The 26,457-nt window shown below is 42.5% G+C and overlaps 6 protein-coding genes across 6 annotated transcripts; 4 read left to right on the top strand and 2 right to left on the bottom strand.

The window, feature by feature from the left end:
* Positions 1-771: 771 nt before the first annotated feature.
* BCR41DRAFT_422428 (hypothetical protein) lies at positions 772-1,351 on the bottom strand (the record flags this gene model as incomplete). Its single annotated transcript, XM_022030153.1, has 2 exons — positions 1,301-1,351; positions 772-1,209 (listed from the first exon to the last, which is right to left on the bottom strand). The coding sequence occupies exon 2, from the start codon at positions 1,183-1,185 to the stop codon at positions 772-774; it is 414 nt and encodes a 137-aa protein (XP_021881057.1). The 5' UTR covers positions 1,186-1,209; positions 1,301-1,351.
* Positions 1,352-2,484: 1,133 nt separating this feature from the next.
* Positions 2,485-8,772, bottom strand: BCR41DRAFT_79727 (hypothetical protein). Its single transcript, XM_022031022.1, has 11 exons — positions 8,626-8,772; positions 8,424-8,520; positions 8,272-8,304; positions 8,134-8,174; positions 7,692-8,037; positions 6,828-7,601; positions 5,306-6,707; positions 4,777-5,207; positions 4,057-4,679; positions 3,345-3,911; positions 2,485-3,242 (listed from the first exon to the last, which is right to left on the bottom strand). Exons 1-11 carry the CDS (start codon positions 8,639-8,641, stop codon positions 2,701-2,703), a joined length of 4,872 nt encoding a protein of 1,623 aa, XP_021881056.1. The 5' UTR covers positions 8,642-8,772; the 3' UTR covers positions 2,485-2,700.
* A 256-nt stretch (positions 8,773-9,028) lies between these two features.
* BCR41DRAFT_386766 (PIN domain-domain-containing protein) lies at positions 9,029-11,094 on the top strand (the record flags this gene model as incomplete). The annotated part of the gene is made up of 3 exons (XM_022027829.1): positions 9,029-9,167; positions 9,538-9,995; positions 10,096-11,094. The coding sequence occupies 3 exons, from the start codon at positions 9,029-9,031 to the stop codon at positions 11,035-11,037; spliced, it is 1,539 nt and encodes a 512-aa protein (XP_021881055.1). The 3' UTR covers positions 11,038-11,094.
* Positions 11,095-11,312: 218 nt separating this feature from the next.
* On the top strand, positions 11,313-19,592 carry BCR41DRAFT_323113 (hypothetical protein). The gene is made up of 13 exons (XM_022021500.1): positions 11,313-11,658; positions 11,823-12,222; positions 12,308-12,592; positions 12,700-12,866; positions 12,971-13,185; positions 13,287-13,412; positions 13,494-13,741; positions 13,875-14,150; positions 14,233-15,057; positions 15,157-15,296; positions 15,386-18,996; positions 19,105-19,156; positions 19,263-19,592. The coding sequence occupies exons 1-13, from the start codon at positions 11,609-11,611 to the stop codon at positions 19,330-19,332; spliced, it is 6,465 nt and encodes a 2,154-aa protein (XP_021881054.1). The 5' UTR covers positions 11,313-11,608; the 3' UTR covers positions 19,333-19,592.
* A 674-nt stretch (positions 19,593-20,266) lies between these two features.
* Positions 20,267-23,327, top strand: BCR41DRAFT_323110 (hypothetical protein). Its single transcript, XM_022021499.1, has 8 exons — positions 20,267-20,305; positions 20,424-20,524; positions 20,611-20,872; positions 20,975-21,247; positions 21,344-21,765; positions 21,857-22,149; positions 22,239-22,472; positions 22,564-23,327. Exons 1-8 carry the CDS (start codon positions 20,283-20,285, stop codon positions 23,299-23,301), a joined length of 2,346 nt encoding a protein of 781 aa, XP_021881053.1. The 5' UTR covers positions 20,267-20,282; the 3' UTR covers positions 23,302-23,327.
* Positions 23,328-23,588: 261 nt separating this feature from the next.
* Positions 23,589-26,446, top strand: BCR41DRAFT_381072 (CwfJ C-terminus 1-domain-containing protein-like protein). The gene is made up of 5 exons (XM_022027291.1): positions 23,589-23,628; positions 23,729-23,895; positions 24,016-24,123; positions 24,251-24,879; positions 24,980-26,446. The coding sequence occupies exons 1-5, from the start codon at positions 23,612-23,614 to the stop codon at positions 26,150-26,152; spliced, it is 2,094 nt and encodes a 697-aa protein (XP_021881052.1). The 5' UTR covers positions 23,589-23,611; the 3' UTR covers positions 26,153-26,446.
* The last annotated feature ends 11 nt before the right edge of the window (positions 26,447-26,457 follow it).

Here is a 26,457-nt window from a genome sequence, read left to right as displayed (position 1 = left end):
TTTGCTTCAGCTTCTAAAGGATAAATATTTATGTTTGGTATGACTATGCTCTTGAATGTACTCTTTGGGACAAAAGTAACTCGAGGCTCCCTAATAACATGGAACTTCTTAATCTGTATAGATATTCTCTCCCCTATCCTAGAAATGAGACCTCTTTGTCTTCAATTGTGTTCCAAGTCTACTACTTTCCACTATTAATTTGTTTTTTTTTGCTGCTCATATGCCAATGTCAATTGTGGCCGAAAGTCGGCCAATGCTCCAGGTGAGGGGGGTGAATATTAGTTTACACAGTCCAGTGGTGGCTACCATTGAGTATTGGTTTGAATATTAGGGACTCCACTTCAAAATGGTGCTCGAGTTTCGAAGAGAATGTAGAGCACGAGTGCGACTTTTTAGACAGAATGCTTGGTAGGAACTGAATAAAAGAGGATAAGTACAGCATGGACTATTCACCACCCACCAGAATATACAGGTGTTTAAGTGTAATTTGGTTTACACTTGCTGCAAAAGAATGAAATCTAAACAGCATCGAGATCTTTCTTTTCTTCTTTCTAACACATATATATATATATATATATATATATATATGTTTATTGGAGTATAAAACCGTGCTTTATTACAATAAAAGAATGAATATTTTTATTCATGAAACTATAAATCGATAGAAGCTGTAACTTCGCTGAATTGCTGTAATCGGCTTCAGTATTATTATTTTTTTTTTTTTAAAAAAAAAAAAAAAAAAAAAAAAAAAGATAGGGTCTTTTGTTTTCTTTACTTCCAAACACCGATCCTGAAGAACTCATCACATTCATTAACAGCTTGGTGATAGTAATCGCAGCTATCTCCGGGACTCTCAAAGCAGCCAGCCCAGCGCTCGTACTTTCCATTTCTATCATAGTGCGGGAATTGAAAGCGGCCCCAGTTTGGATTGTGCATATTAACTGATCTAGTGTCGAATGTGACAGTAGCAGAGACGCCATCTTTGTGGTAACCAAAGTTGTTGACCGTGTGAGCAAAGGTGTCATAGTCCTGCATTACGAGTCCATTTCTAGTACGAATGCAAATGCCGGCGTAGCGATAAAGGCTGTATTTGTCACTGAACCCAAATGCAATAACGTGGGTCGCCTGTGCACCGAGAATGCAGGCTTGAACGAGCGCCAAAACAAGGAGCAAGAGTTTAACCATAATGGTAATGGACCGCTCGAGTGACTTTTTAGAAAAAAAATGTATCGGTCAGCGCCTAAGTCACAATGAGCACCCGTTTCTTGGTTGACATTGCTGCAGTTGGAAAATTACTTACAGAGGGAAATTGGGGGATGGGTTTTTATAGGATTGCTTTGTATGAGGAGTGGTTGCTTGAGTGAGCTTTCGTATTCGATCTTTGGGTTTTGTCCATTATTTATACGTCTTTTTTTTTTTTTTTTTTTTTTCGTAGCCTCTATTATCTCTATCTTTCTTTGCGTGCAGCTCTTATCCTTTAATTCTTCTTTCATTGATCAATGTAGGCTCTATGAAAGTAGAGAAAAAAGGGAACAATGACTGTTTCCTACGAGATATCCTTGGGGAAATCAATCTCCATTATTCCGCAAGCATCTCGCTTTCCTCTACATATTTCTCAACCTGGAAGTGCGAGTAAGGGCACGCACATAGCGCGTTTGTGCCCATTGGACCGTCTATCCCTCCGTTTGTACTCGGTTCACCGAAAAGTCTATGTGTCTCTTGGACTTTATGAGGGCTGATTGCTCTGCTTGTTACATTTTTCGTTTCTAAAGCGTTATTTATCGCGCAATGTTGTCGTTCAAGTCTTTTCCATTTACTTTTCATTTTCTTTTTTATGCAAAAGAGTGATCACCACAACAGCCTTTCTTGGTTTTATCAAAGTTTCATCAAAAAAAGAAGAGAAAAAACAAATTGTATTTGTTGTACACGCAGGTCAACAGAGTGTATGAGGCTTTGGGATAGGGAAAAAAAAAAAAAAAAAAAAAAAAGCTGTAATAAATTGGAGACACCAAGCCTGACGCGCGCTTCCTAGCTTTTTTTATTTTTTAGCTTGTCATAATAATTTGAATGAGACCAACACTAGAAGAGCAGTTGCCTCAATTACCTGCTCAGTACTCAGTCCAAACATTATAGTTTTCATCCTTTTCAAAGTACGTGAACCTGTAATTGCCCTAGCCATGGAAAAGGATGTCAAAAGCAAACCAGCGGATTTCTCACGGTTTCGATAGTCAGACTTCCTCCAGGTCTCACCAGATAAATTAATAAATAAACACTGCGAATAGTCGTAAAGTTGTTTTTCCCAGCATGAGAGAAAACACGTTAACGCTGTGGCTGTTGTGACCAATGAGATCAGTTTCTTTATTCTCAGAGCCCAAATTAGCTGTGAACTCGTGTTGTAGGCGAGGATGTAGTACACAGATGTCTCTCCTTCTCCCATTATCCATTTGCCCATCTCCTTTTTTTTTTTATTTTTTTTTATTTATGCTTTATAATAGAATGTGAATCTACATGTACTGTTTGTAAAATAGCAAGGTAATGCCTCACCAAAGGGCGAGGTCACTCTAACGTGTGTTGCTTGTTAGTGGACCCCGTTCAATAATGAAAACTGACTTGCCTCTTTCCTTTACTCATAAAGTTAAAAAACGGGTAGCAGGAGAATCATCGACGAGTGATTATTTAGCGTCTAAGGTTAAAGCTATTCTAACTATCGTTTATTGTCTCCTCCTGCGCCTGAAGGCGCCGACTTCTCCGGAGTCGTGTTCGCTGAGCGATTGACCCTCCTTCTTCCTCATCTATTAACTCGGATGCGATCAATGGATCCCTTACTAGTCCTGAATGAGAACGTAGTAGTGGTGGATACTGAGGTTCTTTTGCTACTGAGGCTCCATCATGATCAGCCAATGTTAACGGATCTTCATTCAGGTTAGAGCCATTCTGACCTTGTGATTCTAGTGATGATAGTCTTGATGAGTCTGGCAAACCAGTTTCATCATGTAACTGGGTAATATCTTGTAGTGTTTCTGTTAGCTCCTGCTGAGGTTGCAACGGTTGTGGTTGTTCCTCATCCTCATCCTGGTGGTTATGAAGCTGTCGTCCCACGAGATACTCCTGATCACGAACATATTGACTCCAGCCTCGCAGGATGACCAGGCTTTCTTTGACTCCAAAGGCTATTAATGCAATAGCCATAGAGACCGGATATGATTGCCTGAACATCCTCAATCGGGCAGCACCTGTCAACCCTATAAAACATAAATGCATTAAATCCAATTGCTGACTATTAATATCTATACCTGATACTAACATCGATAAAACAACATGATTGTTAGCAAACAGTCGCTTACCAAGGCTCTCAGCGGAAATCCATGCCAAAAACAGAGGCCCGCCAACGGCGAGAGCTGATACGGCTAAGACAGGGAAAATCAATCGACGGGTCGCAAGTGCCGCATCCCAATTGCGGATATTAGTTCCCACAAAGACGCGATTGATGTCAGCTGCAAACTGGTTATTGGGTATTACACTTAAGACCCGATGTATAATCTTCATGTAAAGCAATCCAACTGCCCAATTGACAACAAAGATCATGTTTGTCTCATCCTCGACTGCATGGCGCAATGGTAGTACAACAAACAACTCCATTAAAAAACCTAAAATAAACGGCATTATAGCCCCAAATACGATTCCAAAATAGAGTACTTTGGCTGCTGCCTTGCTCAAATCCCATACGACTCTAAGCTGAGCTTTGGGGTCGATTGGCTGTAGTCCCTGGGAGCTGATCGTCTGCACCTTATTCACTGTCCATTCCAGCAAACACCAGAGGCCACGCAAAAAGTAAACTCCCACAAGAATCGAGTAGATATCATGGACGTGTCGCTTAGTCTTCAACGCAAAAATGGCCCTGCCAAGGACCACTACATATTAGGGCACCAAATTGATGGGCAGCAAGTGGTGTCATAATAAAGACATAGCAAGAAATATGAAGAGTAGGTACCGTTAGAATAAAGATATAATAAATAATATGAAGTGAGCGTTCAATTGAGATCATGAATAACATACTCGGAATGACAATGGAGAGAGCCGAAAAGGCGGCCACAGACATCCAGAGGAAGACGATAAACGCGATCAACCTCTGTTTGAAATGGGGCGGGGCATAAACAATAATTGTATTCTCTTTAGGATTAATAAGTCCTTCTCGACGGCGCACCTGCAGTTCCATCAGCGGATCAATCTCTCCTGGAAGGTCTTCATTAGGGTCCAATGCATTTCCGTTCTCATCAACAGGAACTAATACGCGGCGGTTTTTCAGATAGAAAATGCGGTCTGTATTTGGTACACGGAGGAAACCGCCATCCCGTACAAAGATTACAGGAGATTCAAGACCTAACTCTTCGCCGCTGGCAACTATCTCATTGTCTGCACTATCCACGTCAGGAATAGGCGGACGCCAGCACAACAGCCATGCCTTCCAGCTACGGTAAACAATGTGTCCCTCTTCGTCATAGAAGCGTTGGCCATCAGCTGCATACATGAATGAGCTCAACCTCAGCCAGTGCGACAGTTTGCGCCACCAAGCTGCGAAAAGGATTTTTAGACGGTCTGTTGGGTTCAACCAACGGGCGGTCAGAGGAAATACTAGATGGAGAAGTAACATGTCTATTGGAAGATCCGAGATAGGTTCACTTGATGAAAGTAGACTGTTCATGTCAGTTAGCCCACTTTTGAAGCATAGGTGATACATCGAGTCAGTTGTTCAAAAGCATTAACGGATTGACTTACTCAACCGGCCAGCGTAATGGTAAAACCCCTTTCATCAACAAATTCACTGAGTGAATTGTGAATGCCACGCTAAGAAGAATCAATAGGAAATACATGACCGCCCCTGAGCCTATTTTACGTAGCTGGAGTAAAACAGGTCGTTCTAGGATTTCGCGGATTGGATGAAAGCCTTCATCGTTCGGGTCGCGAATGAACCACATGACACCTGGCCGCACCATACGACGGCAGAGCCCAACAAAAAATGAAAAATTGAACATGAATGCAGTTCCCACAAGCCAGTGCATGATAAGCGACCAGTTCGGCGACATGTTGTAGAATGCTATCCGTGTGGCAATGGATGCCCCATTGAATAAAGGGAAGGTCGACAGACCGATTGCAATTCCACAGAAGAGCGGAAAAACTATCATCTCCATTGCAATGAAAAAGGCTATCTGCTCATGCAAGGATCCCAAACCTTCAGTTAGATCAGTTATGATGCTCGTGGCCATATGTATATCTTATTTTAACCTTCATTTGATTGAAATTGTACCTTAAGAATCAAGCCTTGTTGGCGAAGAACGTTCCTTATGGCTCTTGAAATACCATGTCCATCAGCATCTCGTGTGTGCGCGAAGTACCATGATGCAAGAGTAAACAGAGCCACATAGCCAATAACAATCGCAGCAAGTTTGTCACTTGAAGTATTTCCATATGCCAGCTCGTTCCACTTGCGAACAATATGGTGTACCACAGTAGCGTTGGTAGTAATATCACCATTGATGCTATGCTTAGCCGTTCCGTCAAGGGTAAATTCTTCGACATTTTCTGTGGCTGCACCTTTGATGTAAGTGCTATGTAGCGTACCAGATGTACTGAGCTTAATGATAGCATCCCACATCGGTAATAAATAATTTTCATATACCAACGTCAATGGTTCCAATGCTCTACTGCCAAAATATGATCCAGTCCGTGAAATCGTCCGAGGTAGGATTTTTGTGTTGAGTGTCTCAATCACCGTTGAAAAAGTTAAATTTGCATGTGGCAAGAATCGATCAAAAATATAGTCAAGAATCGGGTCGGTAAGCCGACTGAGTAGCACATGGGGCATTCGAAGAAAATTAAAAAGGTTCATGAGCAAGATAGTCTTGCCAATCATAAAAGGAACCCAGACACCGAGTCCAATGCTGGCGCAAATCAAGGCTGACATCAATAATGAGTTCTGAATAAGTGTCCAAAGTGAGCCATGCATCCCAATGATCTCTAGAATACCATCAAGGTCCTCCATATTGATATCATCTGGCTCGTCATCCCGTGCAACTGGGACTGGCACTGGAGCTAAGGCTGGAGCTGGAGCTGGAGCTGGAGCTGGGACTACAGGAGCATTTGGTGCTGGATGGAATAAACGAGGGACTCGTGGTGCATCCACTGCTTGTGCTACGTTCGGTTCTCGCGGTGCTGGATTGCCATGGCGATTCCGTACTCGTATGCCACGCTCGTTGATCCGCTGAACAAGCCCTTGTCCAGCATCCAAAACTTGTTGTTGATTTAAGTTCGATTGCTGTGGTTGATTGAAAATGGCACCTTGTGTCGATTGTCTTATTAGCCAAGGTTGGGAACCGTCAATAGGTTTCAAGTCTGCAATTTTGGAAAGGTCGTTAAAGCGAGCTTCTTTTTCTGAAAAGCTCATTTGGCTTCCGTCTTCGTTCAAATAAATATTTGCATATGTCAATGGGATCTCAGGCTTCCAGTAAAGAGGGGCTCCATCTCTAGAGCAAATAAGCTCGCTATCTCTGTTCCGCACATGAAGTGATGCGCTTGATGAGCTTTCGGCATTGATTTCTGATAAAGAATTTTGCGATGGTGACATCCAATTTGATGTACCAGTTCTTTCAGCAATGTCATTTAATGCTGGTGACGCCGATCCTAAGGGAGAGGACACCCAACGTGTGTCACTGAAGTAAATGATATGCAATTCGAAAGCCAGGAAAATAGGCTAATAATGAGCGCTCTGTAGTAACTTTCTGTATCCTATTCTAATCTAGCAATCTCAAGATAAAATGTAACCAACTTACGGATAAAATGTTTGATTAGAGGGATCGTAGACATATCCGACACGGGGCGCAGCACTGAGTACCCCTTCTGGGATTCGCATATCTTCTGGCGCTCGAAATGTTATCCCTTGATTCACACGATCTTCCAACATTCCCGGTCTACGTCCTCCCCGATCAACAGTAGGTGTAGATGCGTAAATACCTGTTGTTGGGTCTGATGAGAAGGTCCTTTCATTGCTCGGCCGTACCTCTCGTCTTACTGAGGATGATCCCAAGGTCGAAACTAGCTCATCAGGTGGCGGTCTTATGGACGTAGGGACAAGACTTGGTGCTGTTAGCGAATCTGATGAAGAGCTTCCATTTGTGTTTTCTGGCTCCCAAATGAAACGCGGTTGTTGTTCCAGAAAAGTTGAGTTGCCTCCGTCCCATCTAGTATTTTGCAAATATCGAGATTCTGCTAGGTTTCTTTGCTCTGTTGAAGGTGACTGGGATGAATTTGACTGATTTCCTTGGTCATTATCTTCGTCATCATCACTATGGTCAGTTTCTCCTTCAACCACAGCTTCTATATGGTGCTGAGCTGCAATGAAGCGTTCTACTGCATGCTCCACGTTGAATCCATGCGCCTCAGGCTCTACTTCTACAACTGGGGCTGCGAGGTCATCTAGAGCTATTCGTACCCCTTCGTTGCCTTGATTCTGGACGACCCATTCATGGAGCAGGAATAGAGCAACGAAGACTACAACAACAACTGAACTGATAACCTGACCCTCAAAGCAATCTAGGATAAACTTGCTAAATTATGTATCAAGGTATTGCGATTAAATTTAGCAGCAGTAGAAAGAAAAGGAACGCATAAATTATCAGAGAAAATAGCCTCCTTACATGATCCATTGGTGCTCTGATGTAAAGGACTGGGAGAAGAATAAAGATATGCCTTTAAGTGGAGTTGCTGGGGTTGGAGCTGCAGAACTTATATTGTGTTGTGCGGCAAAGAATGAAGTCGAATTCCATATCGGAGGCTCCAGTCCGTTGGCTCTGAATGCAAAGGTTTCTCCAATCCAGAAATAAAGGCGCCATATCCATATCGTAAAGTATGGTAATATGACAAGCCAGATCACAGCTGCAAGGATGCCTCGTAAGATTATACATATCATTTTTATCAGCCTTTCGATTGCCCTGCCAATCAATACGCGCTTCGGTATCGCCACAGGCATTTCAGGAGAATATACTATGTGGTACAGTCATATTTTGGAGTCGAAAGTTAATGGGTGGTAAAAATTTAAAGCCATAGTTATTTCCACAAGGATGAATGTTTGCCACATACTTGGCGTAAATGCAAAGTTGTGTTTACAAAGTTCGCAGTGTCTATCGAAGCATATTTAGTAGATAAATGAGCAATATCAGCAATGTGGGTTTCCGACACGGCTAATGCAATTATACCAAAGGCAGCGAATGGACAAACCTCTTGTTGCTATGCTCTAGCCACTCTAATAGACTTGTTGTTTGTAATGATTAAATAAATAAATTAATAAAAGCGTGTCATTGAGCGTGAGCACAGTTGGGCTTTCGACAGTATATAGAGCATAACTAGCATGCCAGAATATTGATGGTTACCAGTCTTCATGCACATGGCGAATGCTTCCAGAGCATTTACAGGGATGAAATAACGGTTGCTCAGGTGTGCCTTCGGACCGACAAACTCTACAAATTTCTACATAGGCATGATTCAGGTTGTAAGCTCTGGTTAAAATAAGCGCCTATTTCCAAATATGAAAAGGATATGGATAATGATGATACCCAGAAAGATTGTAGATACCTTCTTCCTCTTCCATGGCTATCAAATGTATGTGTCTTTATTTGCCAGATATATTATCACAGGAAAGACTATCAAGGATAATTTTTGCAGAAATAGAATTTTGCAGAAAGAATTGGGCGAATTTGAGGAGGACAAAATGATTTTCTAGACCAAAGGATTGGTTGGATAGATACAATGAGTAAATGATGCAGTTAATGAGAAATAAGTTGCTTCGGCACAGTGCGTTGATGAGACAATGAACGACGAAATAGAAAAATGTGGCTGGAGTGCAACTGGAGATGAAAAAGACTTGGATCAGTCTTCATTTGGCGCAGACAAAGAGACACCCTTCGTCCATGTCCATGGAGCATCAGTCATTGCAACGTGAGCATGAGCTCCAGAGACAGAGTATGACGATAGAGCAATGCCAGGAACGGGAAAGGCTATTGCAGCAGCAGCATACTCAGTTCCTGGAGCGTCAGGCAGCCTTTGCTCAGTTGCAGAACGAGTATCAACAAGAGCCAACGCCTACACGGGAGCACGAACTTCTAATGCTTCAACAGGTGAGTCAGTACGTGCAGGAGATATTTGTACAACAACAGCAGCATCTCCTCGAGCGTCATGAGCAGGACCGGCTTCGACTCCAGGAACGGCAATGGCACCAAGAACAGCTCTTGCTGCACCAAATCCAACAGCAACAACAGCATTATCACCTTCATCAACAGCGGATCAATCAACGCCAGCAACTCTCGCCAGCATCTTCCTCTTCAGGAACGCCGCAAGCGGGACAAGAAATTTATACTCAGCAGCATTCAAACTTCATTCAACAGCCCTCACTATCTGAACAAAGCTCACCTCAGGTACTTCAGGAGCTGCATCATCAACAAAACGGTTTGCACCACCGACAAAATAATCTGCATCATGATGATACAGCTGAGGCTATGGATGTTGATGATGAACAGCAGCTTCTCTCCATCGCATCGGCTATCATAAATCTTCGTCAACAGCCCGCAACAGTCGAAAGTGCTTCGGTCAGTGCATGGGCCTCAGGACCTGCGTACTCGCCTTTTAAGGATGACAATGATCCTGACGCAGTTGTGGTGCTTGATACCAATATTTTAATATCCCACCTCAACTTTCTCAAATCGATAATTGATATATACGGCGGAAAGAAGGAGCCATATATCGTTTTCGTAATACCGTGGATCGTAGTACAGGAGCTGGATGGATTGAAAAAAGACGGTTTTCGTAAATCTGGAGAGGTTAATCTGGCGAGTAAAGCCCTTAGAGCCACCAAATTTCTAGAAGAGGAATTTGAAAAACCGGAAGACTTGAGAATACTGCGTGGTCAAAAAATCAGCGAGCATCATGAAGAACTCGATAAACAAGCGGTATGCACTCGATTATAATTCTCTAAGGAAAGGATAATGGGCAACAGATTATCTTTATTGTATTTACTTATTGATGTTACAACATATTGCAATGATATAGAAAAACGATGATAAAATCCTGGATTGCTGCTGCTACTTCAGGAATTTGTATCCAAATCAGAAAAGCACTAAGATTGCGCTAATATCGAACGATAGGAATCTATGTGTAAAGGCAATGATCCATGAAATCATAACCGTTTCCTATGAAAAAGTCCCTTTTGAACCCGAGACTGTAATCACTGCCATTCTGCAAATCAAGGCTATTGCCATGGAAGAAGATGATCAGATGATGGTTGATCATGACCCTGTGGGAGAGACTAAAGTACTCGATGGAGTCAGAGCCAACTTAAAGCTGTCCTCCAGCCCGTCCTCCCGCCCGCGCAAAGGGTATCGACTGGAGTCCAATGACCGTGAGTTGCGGAGGATCAAGGCTAATAATTTCAGAAATACAGCTATCCCTGATGGTATGGATCCCAAATTATTCGAACTTACTAGCCATATCGTTAAAAACTTGCGGCGATACCTTGAGGTCACAGTGCCTAATCATCTGGAAGCATACTATGGAGAGACATGGAAGGATGTGACCGATTTTAATAAGAGCCTCGTCAAACAGGAAGATGTTGTGTACGATTGTAGGCGTTTGGAGCAACCGATCACACTTCTTCAACGGTATTGGAACAGCGTTTTCTCAGCTCTCTATGGAGCTCCAAGCAAAGCAGAAAAAGCACGCGAGCATCTGAATAATCTACAGTCTTTCATCAAGACCTGGAGTCGTGTCGAAACATTCGGCCTGGGGAAGGTCTACAAGAAAGATTTAAGGGTATTCTTGGAGAGTATTGACGTAGTTTTGACGGGACTAGTCACAGAGCCGGTTCCAAGGAAAGTGTCTCCAGGCACGCCGTCTTTAGTGAAACATCCGATGACTCGCATTTATTACGATGAACCCAATAAGACGCGATTAATAAACGACTGGAAAGGATATTGCAAGCTATTACAAGGCTAGACACCAACGACATGGCTACTCTCTCATGTGTTACTTATTATAACATTTTAATAAAAGGGCAATAGTATATTACAGACGACCTTTTCTTGTGGAGACATGCTTCAAAGTGATCGTTTCGTCTTTTTTTTAGGAAAAGTAGTGGGGTTGACCTTGGAACAATTAATTTTTAGAAAAAAGCTTATTTCGTTACAGGCACAGTACTTTTTTTCATTAGAAGTAGTACGAAGCCCAGTGCAGCGGGACCGATGAATGGGCCGAGCTGCACCCCTTTTGGCCATTTCGTGGTCAGCGGCATACGACGCAACAAACATTGGCTCTCAAAACAAACAAAAATAAAAAGTTACTTACCACCGCACTTCAGCCTCTTCTCTTCCCTCGCTCTTCTGGACGACGGAACATCTGACAGCATCTTCAGAATCCAATCAATTAGCGAAACACTGAAACAAGCGGAGAGACAAAGACAGAAGCATTCTAACAGTGCTCTACGACCCTTTTCTTTTGATGGGCTGAGCATTCCTCAAAAACAACAGCAGCAATATTTTTTTTAGTTCATTAAACCATCAAGTCATCAATGGGGTCATGGAGATGTACCCCCGATGTGAAGATGTGTCTCTCAGACAGGTGAGTAGTTCAGATAATGTGAGATTTTTATCCCTTATACATACTCTGAATCTAAATAAATCGGGTTGTGCCCATGTTTCTGGTTCTGGTCGTGGATTCTTGTCGATTTTGAACATACATATATTTGAGCTTTCTAAATGTTTCTATTATATTCAAACAACTAGTCTTTTGCAATTGGTTCCGACGTGTATTATCATCTTCTCGTCTCTGGCCTTCATATCAGCAGAGTGTGGTCGTCAGGATCGCAGACGACATTTTAACCGTTTCTCGAGCGAGGTTGTTGTCCAAGGCGAGAGTCAGGCCGATTTAGAGATGGAAGCTGCTAACGAAAACAGGCTCATCAAGCCGAAGCGCACTTTTTTCTTATCTCTCCTACGATGCCTGGGAGCGCTCGTCCAGATTGTTCTTTTTGTATATCTTGCAACTGAGAAGTTGAATGATATGAAAAGAAATGGACCAGGATCAGGAATACCACATATGGACACTCCGCGGCTTGCCATACTGGGGACACAGATCAACGAAGAGTGGCCATTGTGGCTTCCAGTCATGCATGGGATTCTCTGGGTAAGAAACTGAATAAATCGTGCTGGCAAATAGGAAATATTCTTGTCAATGCAAGTTTCTGACTATACGCTGAGGTGTTTTCTAGGTATACACCTTAATTCTTTCGATTGTATCGCTTCTTCACCCTCGTCTATCCAACCCTTACAGATTGCCTACACATATGGACCTCATCTATCTTACAACAGCAGGAGGAGGGCTAGCACATTTCATGATTTACAATTTTGGACGACCTATCGGCCTCTGGACATTAGATGATCAGATATCTGGTCTTTCTTCCGTGATTTCTGGACTTTTACTCATCGTCACTTTGGCTACAAAGCCTTTAGTTCCGCCTCAACCAAAGAAAGGACCAGAGAAACGATCACGAGGAGTAAGATTTGCATATGTTTTTGAGCGAGAGCTGTACGGCTGTGCAAGGACATGAGGACGAACTGAAGCTCGTTACTCACACACACAGGAATCTTTAATTCATTGTAGGTAATCAACCCAGAGACTCGCTCATCGCTCTATGCAAGGATCGCATTCACCTGGTTGCACCCGATGGTAATCAAGTCTGTCATGGGGAAGCTGCAGGAATCCGACGTCTGGGCCATTGATAGGGACTTGAGAATCAAGACTAATTTTCAGGAGTATCTCGAATGCAGGTAAATACAAGATTAAGCAGTCACAAGTAGTAGCGCTATAATTTTAGAAGGTCTGAAGATCGCTCATGTCCTCTATATCGCTCTTTTTAATATACAATATAAAGGAAACCAACGGTGTTCTATACAATGCTCCATATATTTCGCCTTGAGCTGATTCAGCAGTACCTTTGGGCACTCGCATGGGCGGGATTGGGTATGGTGCCACCCTTTGTAGTCTTCAAGATTCTTGGGTTTTCAGAAGATGTATCATCGTACAACCGTAACGAAGCCATGTTCTATGTCGCAGCTCTCTTGACCTCCATTATTGCGCGCTCAGCAGGCAAGTCTTTTTTAACTCAGCTACCATACTTTGAAAATTAAGCGACACGAGTTATAACAGTCCTCTGACCTCGAACAATATTTCTTAACAATAAAAACTAGTTTTACACCGGGGTCTTCATATGGGGCAGCGAGTCGCAACGAAGGCGATGGGAATGGCCAGTGGACTGATCTATGAAAAGGTGTCCTTGCGTAAAGATATGGATCCAGCCGACTATGACATTACAGGTACGATTATGAAGTAGACAAACCAGCTCAGTTAATGGCGATTCCAGTATCAGGGAGCTAATAGCGAATTTTCTATGTTAGATCTTCTTGCTGTAGATGTCAAACACATCGGAAATGGCTGGAAACAAGTCTTCTATGTGATGATTTATCCAACGATGTTTGTTTTGGCAACTATACAGCTATATGGTTATATTGGTCACTCTGCCTGGGCTGGAGGGATGGCTGTTGTCGCGTGGTACCCCATTTCGGCCATTGCAAGCTTCCTCTTCTCCGGACGATTCGACGCGGTACCTCCGAAAATGGAACGAAGCAATGCCCTTGTGTCTGATGTAAGTAATGCTTGGATCCGAAGGCAGCGGCTTTTTTTTTTTTTTTTTTTTTTTTTTTTCTTTTTTTTCTTTTTTGCAGAACTGAGGGATTTTGCAGCTTGTTTACTGATGTGCGATATCGTTTTTCATCTAGTTTCTGGCAAATTTGAGAGCAATCAAGTTTTTGTCATGGGAGAAGATCTTACTTTCCAAAATCCAAAAAGCCCGCGAAGAGGAGCGAAAGCTAAAGTCGAAGACAGCTCAACCAGTTCTGGCTCTGATCTCTGTACCTCTGGGCGGAGATCTTGTCCACGCATTCGTCATAACTGTTATTTTGACCGTATTTTCACTTTGGTTTAAACAACTCCTGACGCCAGCCATCTTGTTTTCAATTCTAATTTTGGTTGATATTCAAACACAGGCAATCAATGTAAGTATTTGGACATGGCATTTGAAGCTCGATACTCCAGACATAAATTTAAAGATTTGTCATATTTGCTCTCATGAAATAGTCATTGCCCTCTGCAATTATCATTATTAAGGAGATGCTGGACTCAGTGGTCCGAGTGAATGACTTTTTGAGTGACGAAGAGAATGATCGCGACACCGCCATTATCAGAGACAGGGAGATGGCCCGAAGGGCTAATATTCCCATCATTGGATTTGTGAATGCATCGTTTGTCTGGCCTGTAGCTAAATCAGCTAGACACAATAATGAGCCTCTCTTTGTCGAGGAACCTGAAGATGAAGGAAATGACGAAAGCAATAGACAGGCCCGTGGAGATTCTCAGAGGAAGACTAACCGTGCAAACACTAATTGGATCATTCGCACTCTATCCCTATTCGGATACACCCTTCCTCAACCGCCAGCACCATACCATCAATCGAACCTTTATCAAAAGTATGCCAATATTTTGAGCACTGCGGATGCTTCTGCACGTGATTTTGTGCTCAAAGATCTTACAATCTCATTTCCACCTGGACAGGTATCAATGGTCACTGGGACGAGGAAGTCCGGCAAGTCAGCGCTTTTGCTGGCTTTGATTGGAGAAATGACACGCGTTTCCGGCAAGATTTACTTGCCACGGAAAGATTACTATCATGGAAAGCAGGGGTACGGTAGCGATGTTGCATATGTCGCGCAGGATCCTTGGCTCGAGATTGGTGGGGGTGGAAGCATCACTGGAAGCTGTACTGGTCGTAGTACTATTAGGGACACTATCCTCTTCGGGAAGCCGATGGATGAGGAGCATTATACGCGGGTTCTCAATGCTTGCGTGCTTGAAGATGAGCTGAGGGGTCTTCCTAATGGGGACATGACCATCATCGGCGATAAGGTAAAAAAAATATCCCTGGCTATAATGTGCTGCGATTCCATTTTCATAGTTTGGCAACTGAACATGGCTGCTCTCTCGATTTTATTCTCCTTCTCTTAGAACGTGATCTGGTCTATGTCGTTAAAGCAACGTATCTCCTTGGCGCGTGCGGTTTATTCAGATGTATCTCATGTTCTCATGGATGATTGTTTGAGTTTTGTGGATGTCAAGAGTCGCCATTTTATTTGGAAAAACTGCTTGTAAGTATCCTGAATTACTGTTTCTTTATTTTTATAATCACACAAAAAAGAAGTTGTCATCCTAATGTGACTTTGACCTTATGGCTTAGATTGGGGCCTCTCATGGAAAACAAAACTCGTATAATGGTCACAAACCAGTTCCACATCAAAACATACTTGAATGACGTCGATTACGTCGTTGGGCTAGACCAGGGCATAGTCTTGGGCCATGGAACCGTCAAAGAAGTTCTTAATCAAGGGTGGATTAGGCAGGCACCAGGTTCATCATCGATCCCTACAACGATTGTTCCAGGGGCTAGCGTCCCTGCCAATATGGGGCAACTTCCTTCAACGCAGCGACCATTGTCGGACGCGGGACCCTTCAGCACGCTAACACAAGATCTGCGGTCTTCAAAAAACACGAATTTACCACTTAACAAAATGAGTAGTTTGAGTGATGTTGACGATCTCGATTCTACACTGAGTCGAGAGACTGCTGCCGGATTTAAAGTCGGCTGGGCTACTTTTACCACATATATCTTTTCGCTGGGTTCGATTATTTTCTTGTTGAGTGCTTTTATGGCTTTATTTCTGAGCCAAGCGCTCTTTGTTGTCAGGATCGGATGGCTAGGAGTGTGGGCTGAAAACGAAGCATGGGATGGTGGAGTACTGTTAAAAACCACAATTGATCACAGTCAATACTCCATTGCGTCTCCAGAAGGCGGAAATTCGCCTTCCAAGGTGAATATCTCACATTGCGACTACATTGTGATCTTTGCGGTTATGGCGATCGTTCGCGCACTATTTGTTATTGCAAACGCGTTTTTGTTACGATCAGGAGCCAACACTGGTCTGGATAGAATTTATTCTCGACTTTTGCAGAGTATTGCCGCTGCACGTCTAATCGTTTTCGAGGCCAATATGGAGAAAGCAGCCTTGTCTTCGCCCGGAGATGCAGGTGGTCTGTTCTCAAAAGGGACTATTAACGGCCTCAGAGAATGCTTTCAACGAGATCTAAGCGGATTAGATGTAAAATTGGCCAAAGAATTTTGGCAATTTTCAGCTGATTCTTTGGCGGTTATTTTAATCCTTACGGTTCTTATCTGGATCCAACCATTCATCATTGTCCCTGCTACCATTATCTTGTTTATGCTGGGCTCAGTTGCACTCTTAGGTCTTGGTCTGTCGAAGGAAATGCACAGGATGTCAATTCGAGCAGACCGCATGAATAAAGATCAATTCAAGCATACCTTCAGAGGATTGGCCACTATCCGTGGCTATGGGCTTGAACGGCGTGCAATCAAGGCTGGGATTGCTCAATCTGAGGTTTATTTGAAAACATCGTACTTTGGAGCTTGCGCAGATCGCTGGTTGCATTGGAAGATTGATTTGTTGAGCGCATTCATCCCATTCTCATGCGCCATTATGGTCTTGCAGAGGATCGAAGACTTGAGTCCTGTGCTAGTTGGATTCTCATTGTATCTGTCGTTGCATTTTAATGATAAAGTACTGGATTCATTACTTGGTTATGGAAGAATCAGGAATCGGCTTCAGTGGGCACTTGAGAGAACCAGGCGCTACATCTATGAGCTGGAGAACAAGGATAACAAAGAGCCGCCTAGTGTAATAGTTGGCAAAAGGCCTCCAGCCAATTGGCCACATAGCGGAGCAATCGAATATATCAATTACTCTTGTAATCGTTCCAAGGCTGCAAAGCTTGCTTCAACCGTCGAAGCCATCGGCAAGATGTCCGTAGTGCCTTCTTCCATCCCAGCAGCAGCAGTAATTGCAGAAACATCAACATCAGCATCGGTAAATCAAAGTGAAGCTGTTGAGGTTCGATCGCGAGCCTTCAATGGTGAGCCTCACTCAGCCCAAAGTCAGTCATCGCATGCAAATCAATATATAAATCAATACCCGGGCCAAACACATAATGCGAGCCAAAGGCCATATCAAAGTCCATCTCCTTATTCGAGCCAGAGCCAGTATCCAAATCAGCACCTGGATCAGATCCAGTACCCTAGCAACCAGCCACAACATCCACACCAACACCAACATATTAACCAACCCCAGATATCTACCTCTACACCAAATGACCTCCCATTATCTACACAAAGAGATAGAGGCAATGTTCGCACCAACACCGGCGTCTCTGATGTTAATACTGTCGCCTCTAATACTAGTCACATTAGTGCCGCCAGTATGACTAGTGTAGCTACCAACAACACGGTTGTAGAAAATCAACACACATACCCCCTAGTCTCTGAGAATTCAATCACTACCTTAATTCCATTTACACCATCTGCGACATTTTTGTCTACGGATCCCAATACAGGATCCATTACGGCTCCAATTATACGTAGTAAATCTTCAGCTGTACCCGATACAGGGGCTCCATTAGACCAACTTGAGGCGCTAAATCCAATAGAATCGCACGACGATATGGCCGATAGATACGATGCGCCATTACCGCCGCTTCCACCATCTGCGCTAACAACAGTCGGACCGTCGTCAGAGGCAGCAATAGGAGCGGCGCTGAAGGATGTTGACAATGTGGGATCTTCCCTTCAAGCTGTTGCAAGAACTCGAAACGGATTCGGACCAGTCACTTGCATAATTCAACCAGGCGAGAAGATTGCGGTTTGCGGTCTGTCAAAGAGCGGCAAGAGCACTTTTGTTCAGAGTCTGTTCCGCATCTGGGACACAGCTGAAGAGGATCGCGTTCGCGCTGCGCATGCTGTTAAGATGGCAAATCTTCCCGCTATTACTACCAAAATTACTGCCGCAAGTTCAGCAAATACAACAAATGTAGTTAATCTGTCAACTTCGTCAGCTGCAAAAAGGTCGCCCTTGAAAATTTTCACTCGGAGCAAGGCCAAGGCATTTCAAGAGCCGTACCCGGATTTGGGTATGATCAAGGTAGATGGCTTGGACATTACACAAATGGGTCTCGCCGACTTGAGATCCCGTATTGCATATTTGTCTCAACGCGGAACTGTATTTGCTGGCACCGTACGTTTTAATCTGGATCCATATGGTGAGCATGAGGATGCAGAATTGAACGATATTCTCAAGACATGCTTCCTAAGCGATCGACTCAAATTGGACACAGAACTCGTCACGCCAGCATCAGCAAATATATCCTCCGTTGTTTTTGGATCTACTGAGTTGACTACAGTGAACACCTCGAAATCCTCGTCTAGGATTGCAAAATACAAAAGACAGCTTTTCAAAAAGAATCAGATTAAACCTGGATACGATAGAGGCAAAAACAAAGGCAAGGGAAAGAAACAGAACGTTAGAGATATAGCTTCCGCACCAGCCACTGTTGGAATGACATCAGGTTCCACCATACAGGCTGCTATGACAGGAGGTGATATCTCTGAGGTAAATCAACGCCTCCTAGACGAGGGGCCTGAAGGAACATCCCAAGTCTATGGAAATGACTCAGAGGATGAGGAGGATGATTCCAGAGTAGAGCTAGACACTAATGAACGGCAGCTACTCAGCCTTGCACGTATCCTGGTCCGACGACCCAATGTGGTGATTCTAGACAATGCAGCGTCTAAAGTTACGGACTTGACGGCACAGAGGTTGGATCAGATCATCTTTCAGGAACTCAAACATGCAACAATCCTTTCAATTGGACACCGGTTGGACCAGATTGTGGCTCGGCACAACAGGATTCTAATGTTGGAACATGGCAGAGTTGCAGAGTTTGGTAAGCGAAAGCCGCAGGATTTATCTACTTGTGCCAATGAAGGCGGCTGTATTGTCAAGAAAAGAATTAATTTATACCCGCGTTATATTGCGCAATTTTTCAAAATAGATTCTCCTTTAGTATTGCTTAACAAGCCCAACGGTGCATTTAGAGCCATCTGGTAAGATGCAACTACGTTTCTACGAACTTTTTTTTTTCTTTTCTACTTTGTCAGCATATAATTTAACAAGCTTTGGGGATTGTCCATGCTTTTTCAACGTTATTAGCAACCCTAATGGACCGAACTTTTCATCGCTTGTATCTCTCGCAAAGAAGCTGCAACAACATCACCAATAGTAGATGAAGTATAATGAACAGTGGAATCAATTATCAACACTTTAGTGTCATCGTTCTGGGCGTTGGTTTCTTTTGCTCGGAATTCATGAATATTTATGCTATTGTTTAATATTTGGTTCACACTCTGCATTGAAACCGCGAATATAGCAACGAGGTGGTGCTCCCTGTTTAAGCAAGGATGTCATAGCTTTCACATCATTGAAGGAACGTTTAGAACTAGTCTACCTCCTTAAATAATAATATCAACTCTCCAATGCTCGAGAAATGCAAGGTCCTCCCTAATACTTGGATTGTAAGAGATGTGACCATGCGTATGCTGAACTCATATATAAATACATAGCAACGCGAATCAATTACGCTTTCAAAGTGGAAACGTGAGAGTGATAATGTGATGGTATTGAACTGCTCTTGCACCTGTCTTTCGGTACTGATTATTGCTTGCATACGCGTGATATCGCCTGCTCCCTTGATATTCAAGCCTAGAACCGGGACTCCCTTCTCGTTCTAGACAAGATATTTGATAGCCAAATCCAAGTTTTGGAATTGTAAAATGGATAGTAATTAAAGTACAAACATGTAGCCTACGTTAAAAAACGACTACTGTGAGTAGTGAATAGTATGAAGGATGCTATAGCATTTCATCACCGCTGAAGGGAATGTGGACTATGCAAATGTTATAAACATTGTCCATATGCTACTTTTAATAAAGCTGTATTCAGTTCGTCACAATACTCTATTTCATATGAAGCACAAAGTGTAGACAGCCGTCAGGTACAAATAGTCTATCACATTTAAAAGGATTCAGACACTTCCTGTGAATGAGTCTTCAGGATTTGTAGGTGTTATTTTGACGAATGTGGAAGATTGGTGGCAAATAATTGTAAGCCACATAAGATTGTAACTAACACTTTCTTCGGGCGTTGTATGAGTGAATCATACGTTCATCAGCAATGAAAGTTTTAGGATTGATCAGGTAAACTCATTGACTAATGGTACACTTGAGTAAGCAAGATAACATGATATAGACGTACATTTTCTGTTTCCGTGCTCAAGACTCTGCTCTCTATCTGATAAAATTGATGGTATTTTAGTGGCGGCAAGGATAGCTTCTACAATCTTATGCAATGCGCTGCCAATGGTCATCAAATTATTGCTCTTGGGAACCTTTACCCTACGCCTCAAGACAAAAGAGGTTGGAATAGAGACAATAGTTTCTGCTTTATGATCAATTTTTTAATTCGATGTTAATGACACTTTTTTTCTTTCTTAATGAAATAGATGAGCTTGATTCGTACATGTATCAGACTGTGGGCCACGATGTAATCCATTTGTATAAAGACTGTCTTGACTTACCTCTTTATCGCCAAGAAATCAAAGGCACGCCAATCGAACAAAGATCTGACTACATTGTTACAGCTGAAGACGAAACAGAGGATCTGTTTGAATTGCTAAGTAGAGTCAAAACCGCGCATCCTGGACTCGAGGCTGTAAGTGTCGGAGCCATCTTGTCCAATTATCAGCGGATACGCGTTGAAAATGTGTACGTACGTATAGGTGCTACACCTTTTTACGCAGATCAATGACTTTAATGCCGAGCCTTGTTTTTTTTAATGATTTTGTTTGAATTCATTTCGCAAAAAAGATGTGCACGTCTAGGCCTTGTGACGCTAGCCTATCTATGGCAAAGGGACCAAGAAGAACTTCTGCATGAGATGGTTGAGGCTGGAGTCAATGCTATTTTGATCAAAATTGCAGCTATTGGGCTCAAAAGGCAACATCTTGGTCAATCGATTAAAGATATGCTTCCTTACCTCTGCAGAATGAACCAGGAATACGATTTGCATATTTGCGGTGAAGGTGGAGAATACGAAACTGTTACCTTAGATTGCCCACTATTCAAGCGCCGAATCATTGTGTACGTACAAAAACGGTGACAGTGATGTTCACATCTTCAGTTACATGAACGCTGTAGTAAATTAACATATATATACGTATGTTTTACGTTATTTAGGGATGAGTCTGAGGTCGCCATTCATTCGGACGACCACTTTGCTCAAGTCGCTTATTTGAGATTCAAAAAGTTACATGTGGAGGCCAAATACGAAGATGACATGAATTCTAGTTGGATAGCAGATATGAATTTGAGGCCTTTGTGGAGTGCTGATTCTATTATGAGGCCTATCGAAGATATTGTGTCTTCGAAGTTGCCGCTCAAGGATACATTTACTGAATCGAAGCGAGCAAGCCAGTGCCCTAAAAAAAGCGATGTGCCTCATTCCATAGGCATCAATTGCCGACCCGATTCTACGGTTCATCAAAACAAAATTGTATATGCAATCGGCGGTACAACCGCGTATGATAGTCCTTTATCGAATGATAAAGTGTATTTAAACATTGCGGAAGAGACAGCTGTCTGTCTTCAGAATGTACAAGGTATCAAGAGTAAAAGAAGTGTATGGTTTTCAGAACAGCTATTATCCTTTTTAGACTCTGAACTGATTAGAAAGAACTTGTGAAATGATAGCTAAGCTAGAGCGGATAGGATTGTCATGGGAAGAAGTGGTCTTTATGCAGGTGTTTGTTTCAAACATGGGTGATTTTGGTATTGTAAATAGCGTATACAAGGTCTTTTTCGATATCAATCCCCCTCCACGTGCCTGTGTAGGAGCAAACCTTCCCAGCCCTGTTCGCATTCAGGTCAGTTGTACAGCAATCCATAAGAACGCCACAAGTCCAAAACCGAGACAGACACTGCATGTACAAGGGATTTCTTACTGGGCACCCGCGAACATCGGCCCGTATTCTCAAGTAACAGAGGTATTTTACTGCACTCGGTTTGGTTTATCCTATATTCTGAGACTCTATTTAGTGCCCTAATCAAGAGTATTGATTTTTGTTAATGTTAGCAAGCATACCATGCATTCATCGCTGGACAAATTGGGATGATTCCCAATACTTTGGATCTTCCTGCGCCATCATCTCTAGTTAAAGAAGTAGCTTGGTCTTTGCGAAACCTTTCACAAATAGCAGCCCTACGTCAATTGGACCTTGCTAATCGGACAGCGCTGTGTATAGCATATGTTAGGCATGCTGACAATTTTGTAGCAGTAACAGCAGCTTGGGAGTATATTGCAAACAAAGTATGTCAATGCGACCCAATATCCCTAAATATAGTGCTTATGAACAGTTATTTATAACCATTCACTTGTACAATCATTGACTGATCTTTAGCAGATAAATCCAGCTCCTCTGCTCGTAGTATGCGTACCAACGCTTCCCAAGGATGCCCAGGTTGAATGGCAAGTCGTCCTACATCATGGAAAAGTCTACGCTGAAAAGATCACAAAAGCTGCTACAGGGCCAACAGAAGAAGGTCAAGATGGATATGAAACAGATGACGACGATATGCATCAACTTGAGAAGAGAGCTTTGCAACCAAGAGCATTTTCATTTAATATTACAAATGATACGCATTCTCGATGGCGGACAAGTGTACAATCATGGTTTCTGTCTCCAATATTGATGGCACTTTCTACTATCCAATTCTCTGACACATCTTTGTTAACATCTAAACTGTCGCTGAATGTCACAAGCGAGCTAACTGAACGTGACTCTCTGATTATTGTGGAAATGATGAAAACTATGGTGGGTACGGCTATTAAGGCAATGGACAAGGTCTTGAGAGATCATCCGACCTCAGCAGTTGACGGACCTGGTATTGCAGATGGATGGGGGGATGTAGTAGGAATTACAGTATATTACCTTGACATACTGATACATAAGGCCTGTCAATTTGAAGAGATTGTATGTGAGCTACTGTCACAGTATTTCCCGCTGGTCATGACACAAACAAACGGAAACATTGCTATTACCGTGATACCTGTTCAGGCTATTGCAAATCATGGTGTTATTGCGTTGACACTTCATGCTGTTGGGAGAATGCCAACAATTCCAAGTCTTCTCCAATAATAAAGAAGCATGTATTTGAAGATTTCAAAAATTAGTAATAATGCTATACAACCTTGATTACTCAAGTCGTCAACAGACGATTATTTTCATAACCAACTCAGATAGTGCTTTCATTTTTTTTTTTTTTTTTTTTTTTTTTTTTTTTTTTTGATAACAAGGACCCTCAGAATTCAGATAGTGCTTTCAATGTATAAATGTATGTGAAAAAAAAAAAAAAAAAAAAAAAAAAAAACGTGACCTACTTTAAAAAAAGAAAACCCATGTTATGAAGTCTCCATTTCTCATCCCACATTTTAGATTCACGCCCACCATGAACTCAGTGAAAGTGTAAAGCATCTCTTAAATCGAATTATAAGCATTGCTAATCATAACACATCTACATTCTATTTATTCGCTAACTTATTTATCCTTGTGCGGCCCTAAATAGTCTTGTGGTTGGATCAGCAAACGGAGATCTACGCAACCTTTGTTCAAAGGTTGGGACAATCAACTTAAAGCACGGGCCCTTTGATATCTTGTTTTGCACAGGAAATTTTTTTGCAAAAGAGACGCCTATGGAAACTATCGATGAACTGCTAGAGAATAAGCTCGACTGTAAGTGCTTTTACAGATAAAGACATCTCTCAAAAAAAAAGTACAAAACTGTCTTATTTAACTTATCTTTTTTTTTTTTTTTTTTTTTTTTGTTGTCCATGATCTTGATATCCTTGGCAGTCCCAATCACCACCTATTTTATTCATGGAGATAATGGCGTGCCCGGGATTATTGAGCGTAGGGCAGGCAGAAATCAGGGCGAAGTGTGTAACAACGTTTTTTACCTTGGTAAGAGCATCTATACAAGTCATTGCTCTTACACTTTCTGTTACTCTAAAGATATTTGCAACAACAGCTGTGAATCATCAACTAATCATACATGGGGTCTTTTAATATTCCAACGCAATTAAACCAGGGACGCACGGCCTCATGACAACAGCACAATCTGTTAAGATCGCTTCGTTGAGTGGGACTTATGATACTGCAGTATTTGAAGCCGACACAGAAGATGAAGAGTTCGACAAGTCATTGCTTCGTGGGCACTACACCAAGGCTAATTTTGATCAACTCATTCAATTTTCAAAACCCAGTTCGATTATGGACACATCAAAACGAGGTGTCGACATCTTTTTGTCTTATGAATGGCCAGCAGGGATCGATAAACCTAACGTACCTTTAGTTAACGCTGCTGAAAAATCCAGTGTCTCAGGAACATCTATAGCCCCTACAGGACTAAGTGCGAGTACATTTTCTCATCCTGTTGCACGTGCGGCTGCCGCGTTGCAGCCCCGGTACCATTTTGCAAGTAGCTCAGGACAGTTTTGGGAACGGTCTCCTTACAGGAACACTAATGGAGCAGATCATGCGACTCGATTTATTGCGTTAGGCGATGTAGGCAACAAGAATAAGCAAAGGTGGTTCTATGCATTCAATTTAGTACCTCTAGCAAATGCGAGCGAAGAGGTGCTGAAAAACTCGATTAATAACTTGACTACAGGATCGCCATTAGCGACCACTGCAGAGCTAAAACGTCCACTCGACCAAGTAAGGCAGTCTAAAAAAACCATTGTTCGTGCTTTATTCCTTTTAATATATCGCATTGCTGACATATTTTATTTTATTTTATATTTTTTATTTCACACAGAATGAAACAGCTAGCTTCTTTTGGGATAATAAGCGGGTCAGGAATGAGCCTCCAGCAGGATATGTCTGTAGGCGTTGCAACATTCCCGGTCACTTTATCAAAGATTGCACTGTGGAGCGGCAACCTACGAATGACCAAAGCCGCGACAGCACCCGTATGCCTGAAGGCTATGTCTGTAAGAAATGCAACGAGCCAGGTCACTATCTTAAAGACTGCCCAAGGATCAAAGAGGAGACCTCCTCAGGAGTACGCTCAGTCCCCGACGGGTACGTTTGTAAGATCTGTCAAAAGCCAGGTCATTTCATTCGTGATTGCCCGGAGGCAGCATCCCGTCAATCAAACAATCTAGGAACTGGGAGTGGAGCAAGAGCAGGGACAAGAGAAACAGGCAGCGCATCGGGATCGGAAAAAAATAATAAACGAGGTGCAAAAGAACCATCACAGCCATGTTGGTTCTGTCTATCCAATCCGGATGTTGATAAGAATTTGATCGTCTCGATAGGCACAGAGATGTACATGACTATGGCGAAGGGTCAACTTCCCGATACTTTGACATCATCAGCAACTCTTGTCCCCGGTGGTGGGCATGTACTATTAATTACTATCAATCACTATTCTTCCTTCCGAAATGTCGATCCCAGTGCACGCGCTGATCTAGAATCAGAGCTGAAAAAATATAAGGACGGACTTCAACAACTTTACGAGTCTAAAGGTGCAACGATGGTTACATGGGAGCTGAGCCTAGGTGGTCGAATGCAACATGCTCATATCCAAATCTTGCCAGTACCACAAGGCAAGGATGACAATATCGAACGTCAATTCCGTGAGGATGTGCATGAATTCTTCACAAAGGATACTAAGCAGAACCATAGTCAACATGAACAACAACAGCAGCAGCAGCAGCCAGAACATGTGGCTAAATGGCAAGATCATGTGCCTTTATCTGCTGACCAAAGTTTCTTTAAGGTTGAGCTTCCTAATGGCAAGATGTTGGTCTGTCCTATTCCCGAAAAGCAGCGGGTCGACCAACAGTTTGGTCGTAAAGTAATGGCCAAAGTCCTGAATACCCCTGAGCGCGCTAGCTGGAAGAGTTGTGTCAAGTCTGCAGATGAGGAGCGGAAAGACAGTGTAGCATTTAAACAATCGTTCAAGGATTTTGATTTTACGCTTTAAAAAACAACACATCTAAACGTGAGGCCATGCTAATGTTACAAGTGAGTGTGTAGAATAAACATGCGAATGGTATATATTTTCTGCAAAAAGCAAAAGCATGTCCGTTTTCGTGCCCTATTCTCTCAATAGTTGCTAATAATTTAGATAACTAAGATGAATGCCTCATGGAGCGAAGAAAAAATGTACAATGGAGTGACATAACAATGTGATTTTGAATAAAAAGCCAAAAATAACCCCATAAAAAATAAATTTTGGAGAGATGCATCTTTTTTTTTTTTTTTTTTTTTTTTTTTTCCTTCAGGTTG

The sequence above is a fragment of the Lobosporangium transversale genome (assembly GCF_002105155.1).
Source record: "Lobosporangium transversale strain NRRL 3116 chromosome Unknown BCR41scaffold_20, whole genome shotgun sequence".
Classification (NCBI taxonomy): Eukaryota; Fungi; Mortierellomycota; class Mortierellomycetes; order Mortierellales; family Mortierellaceae; genus Lobosporangium; species Lobosporangium transversale.
The sequence above is the reverse complement of the archived record's forward strand: the minus strand, read 5'-3'. Positions and strand labels throughout refer to the sequence as shown.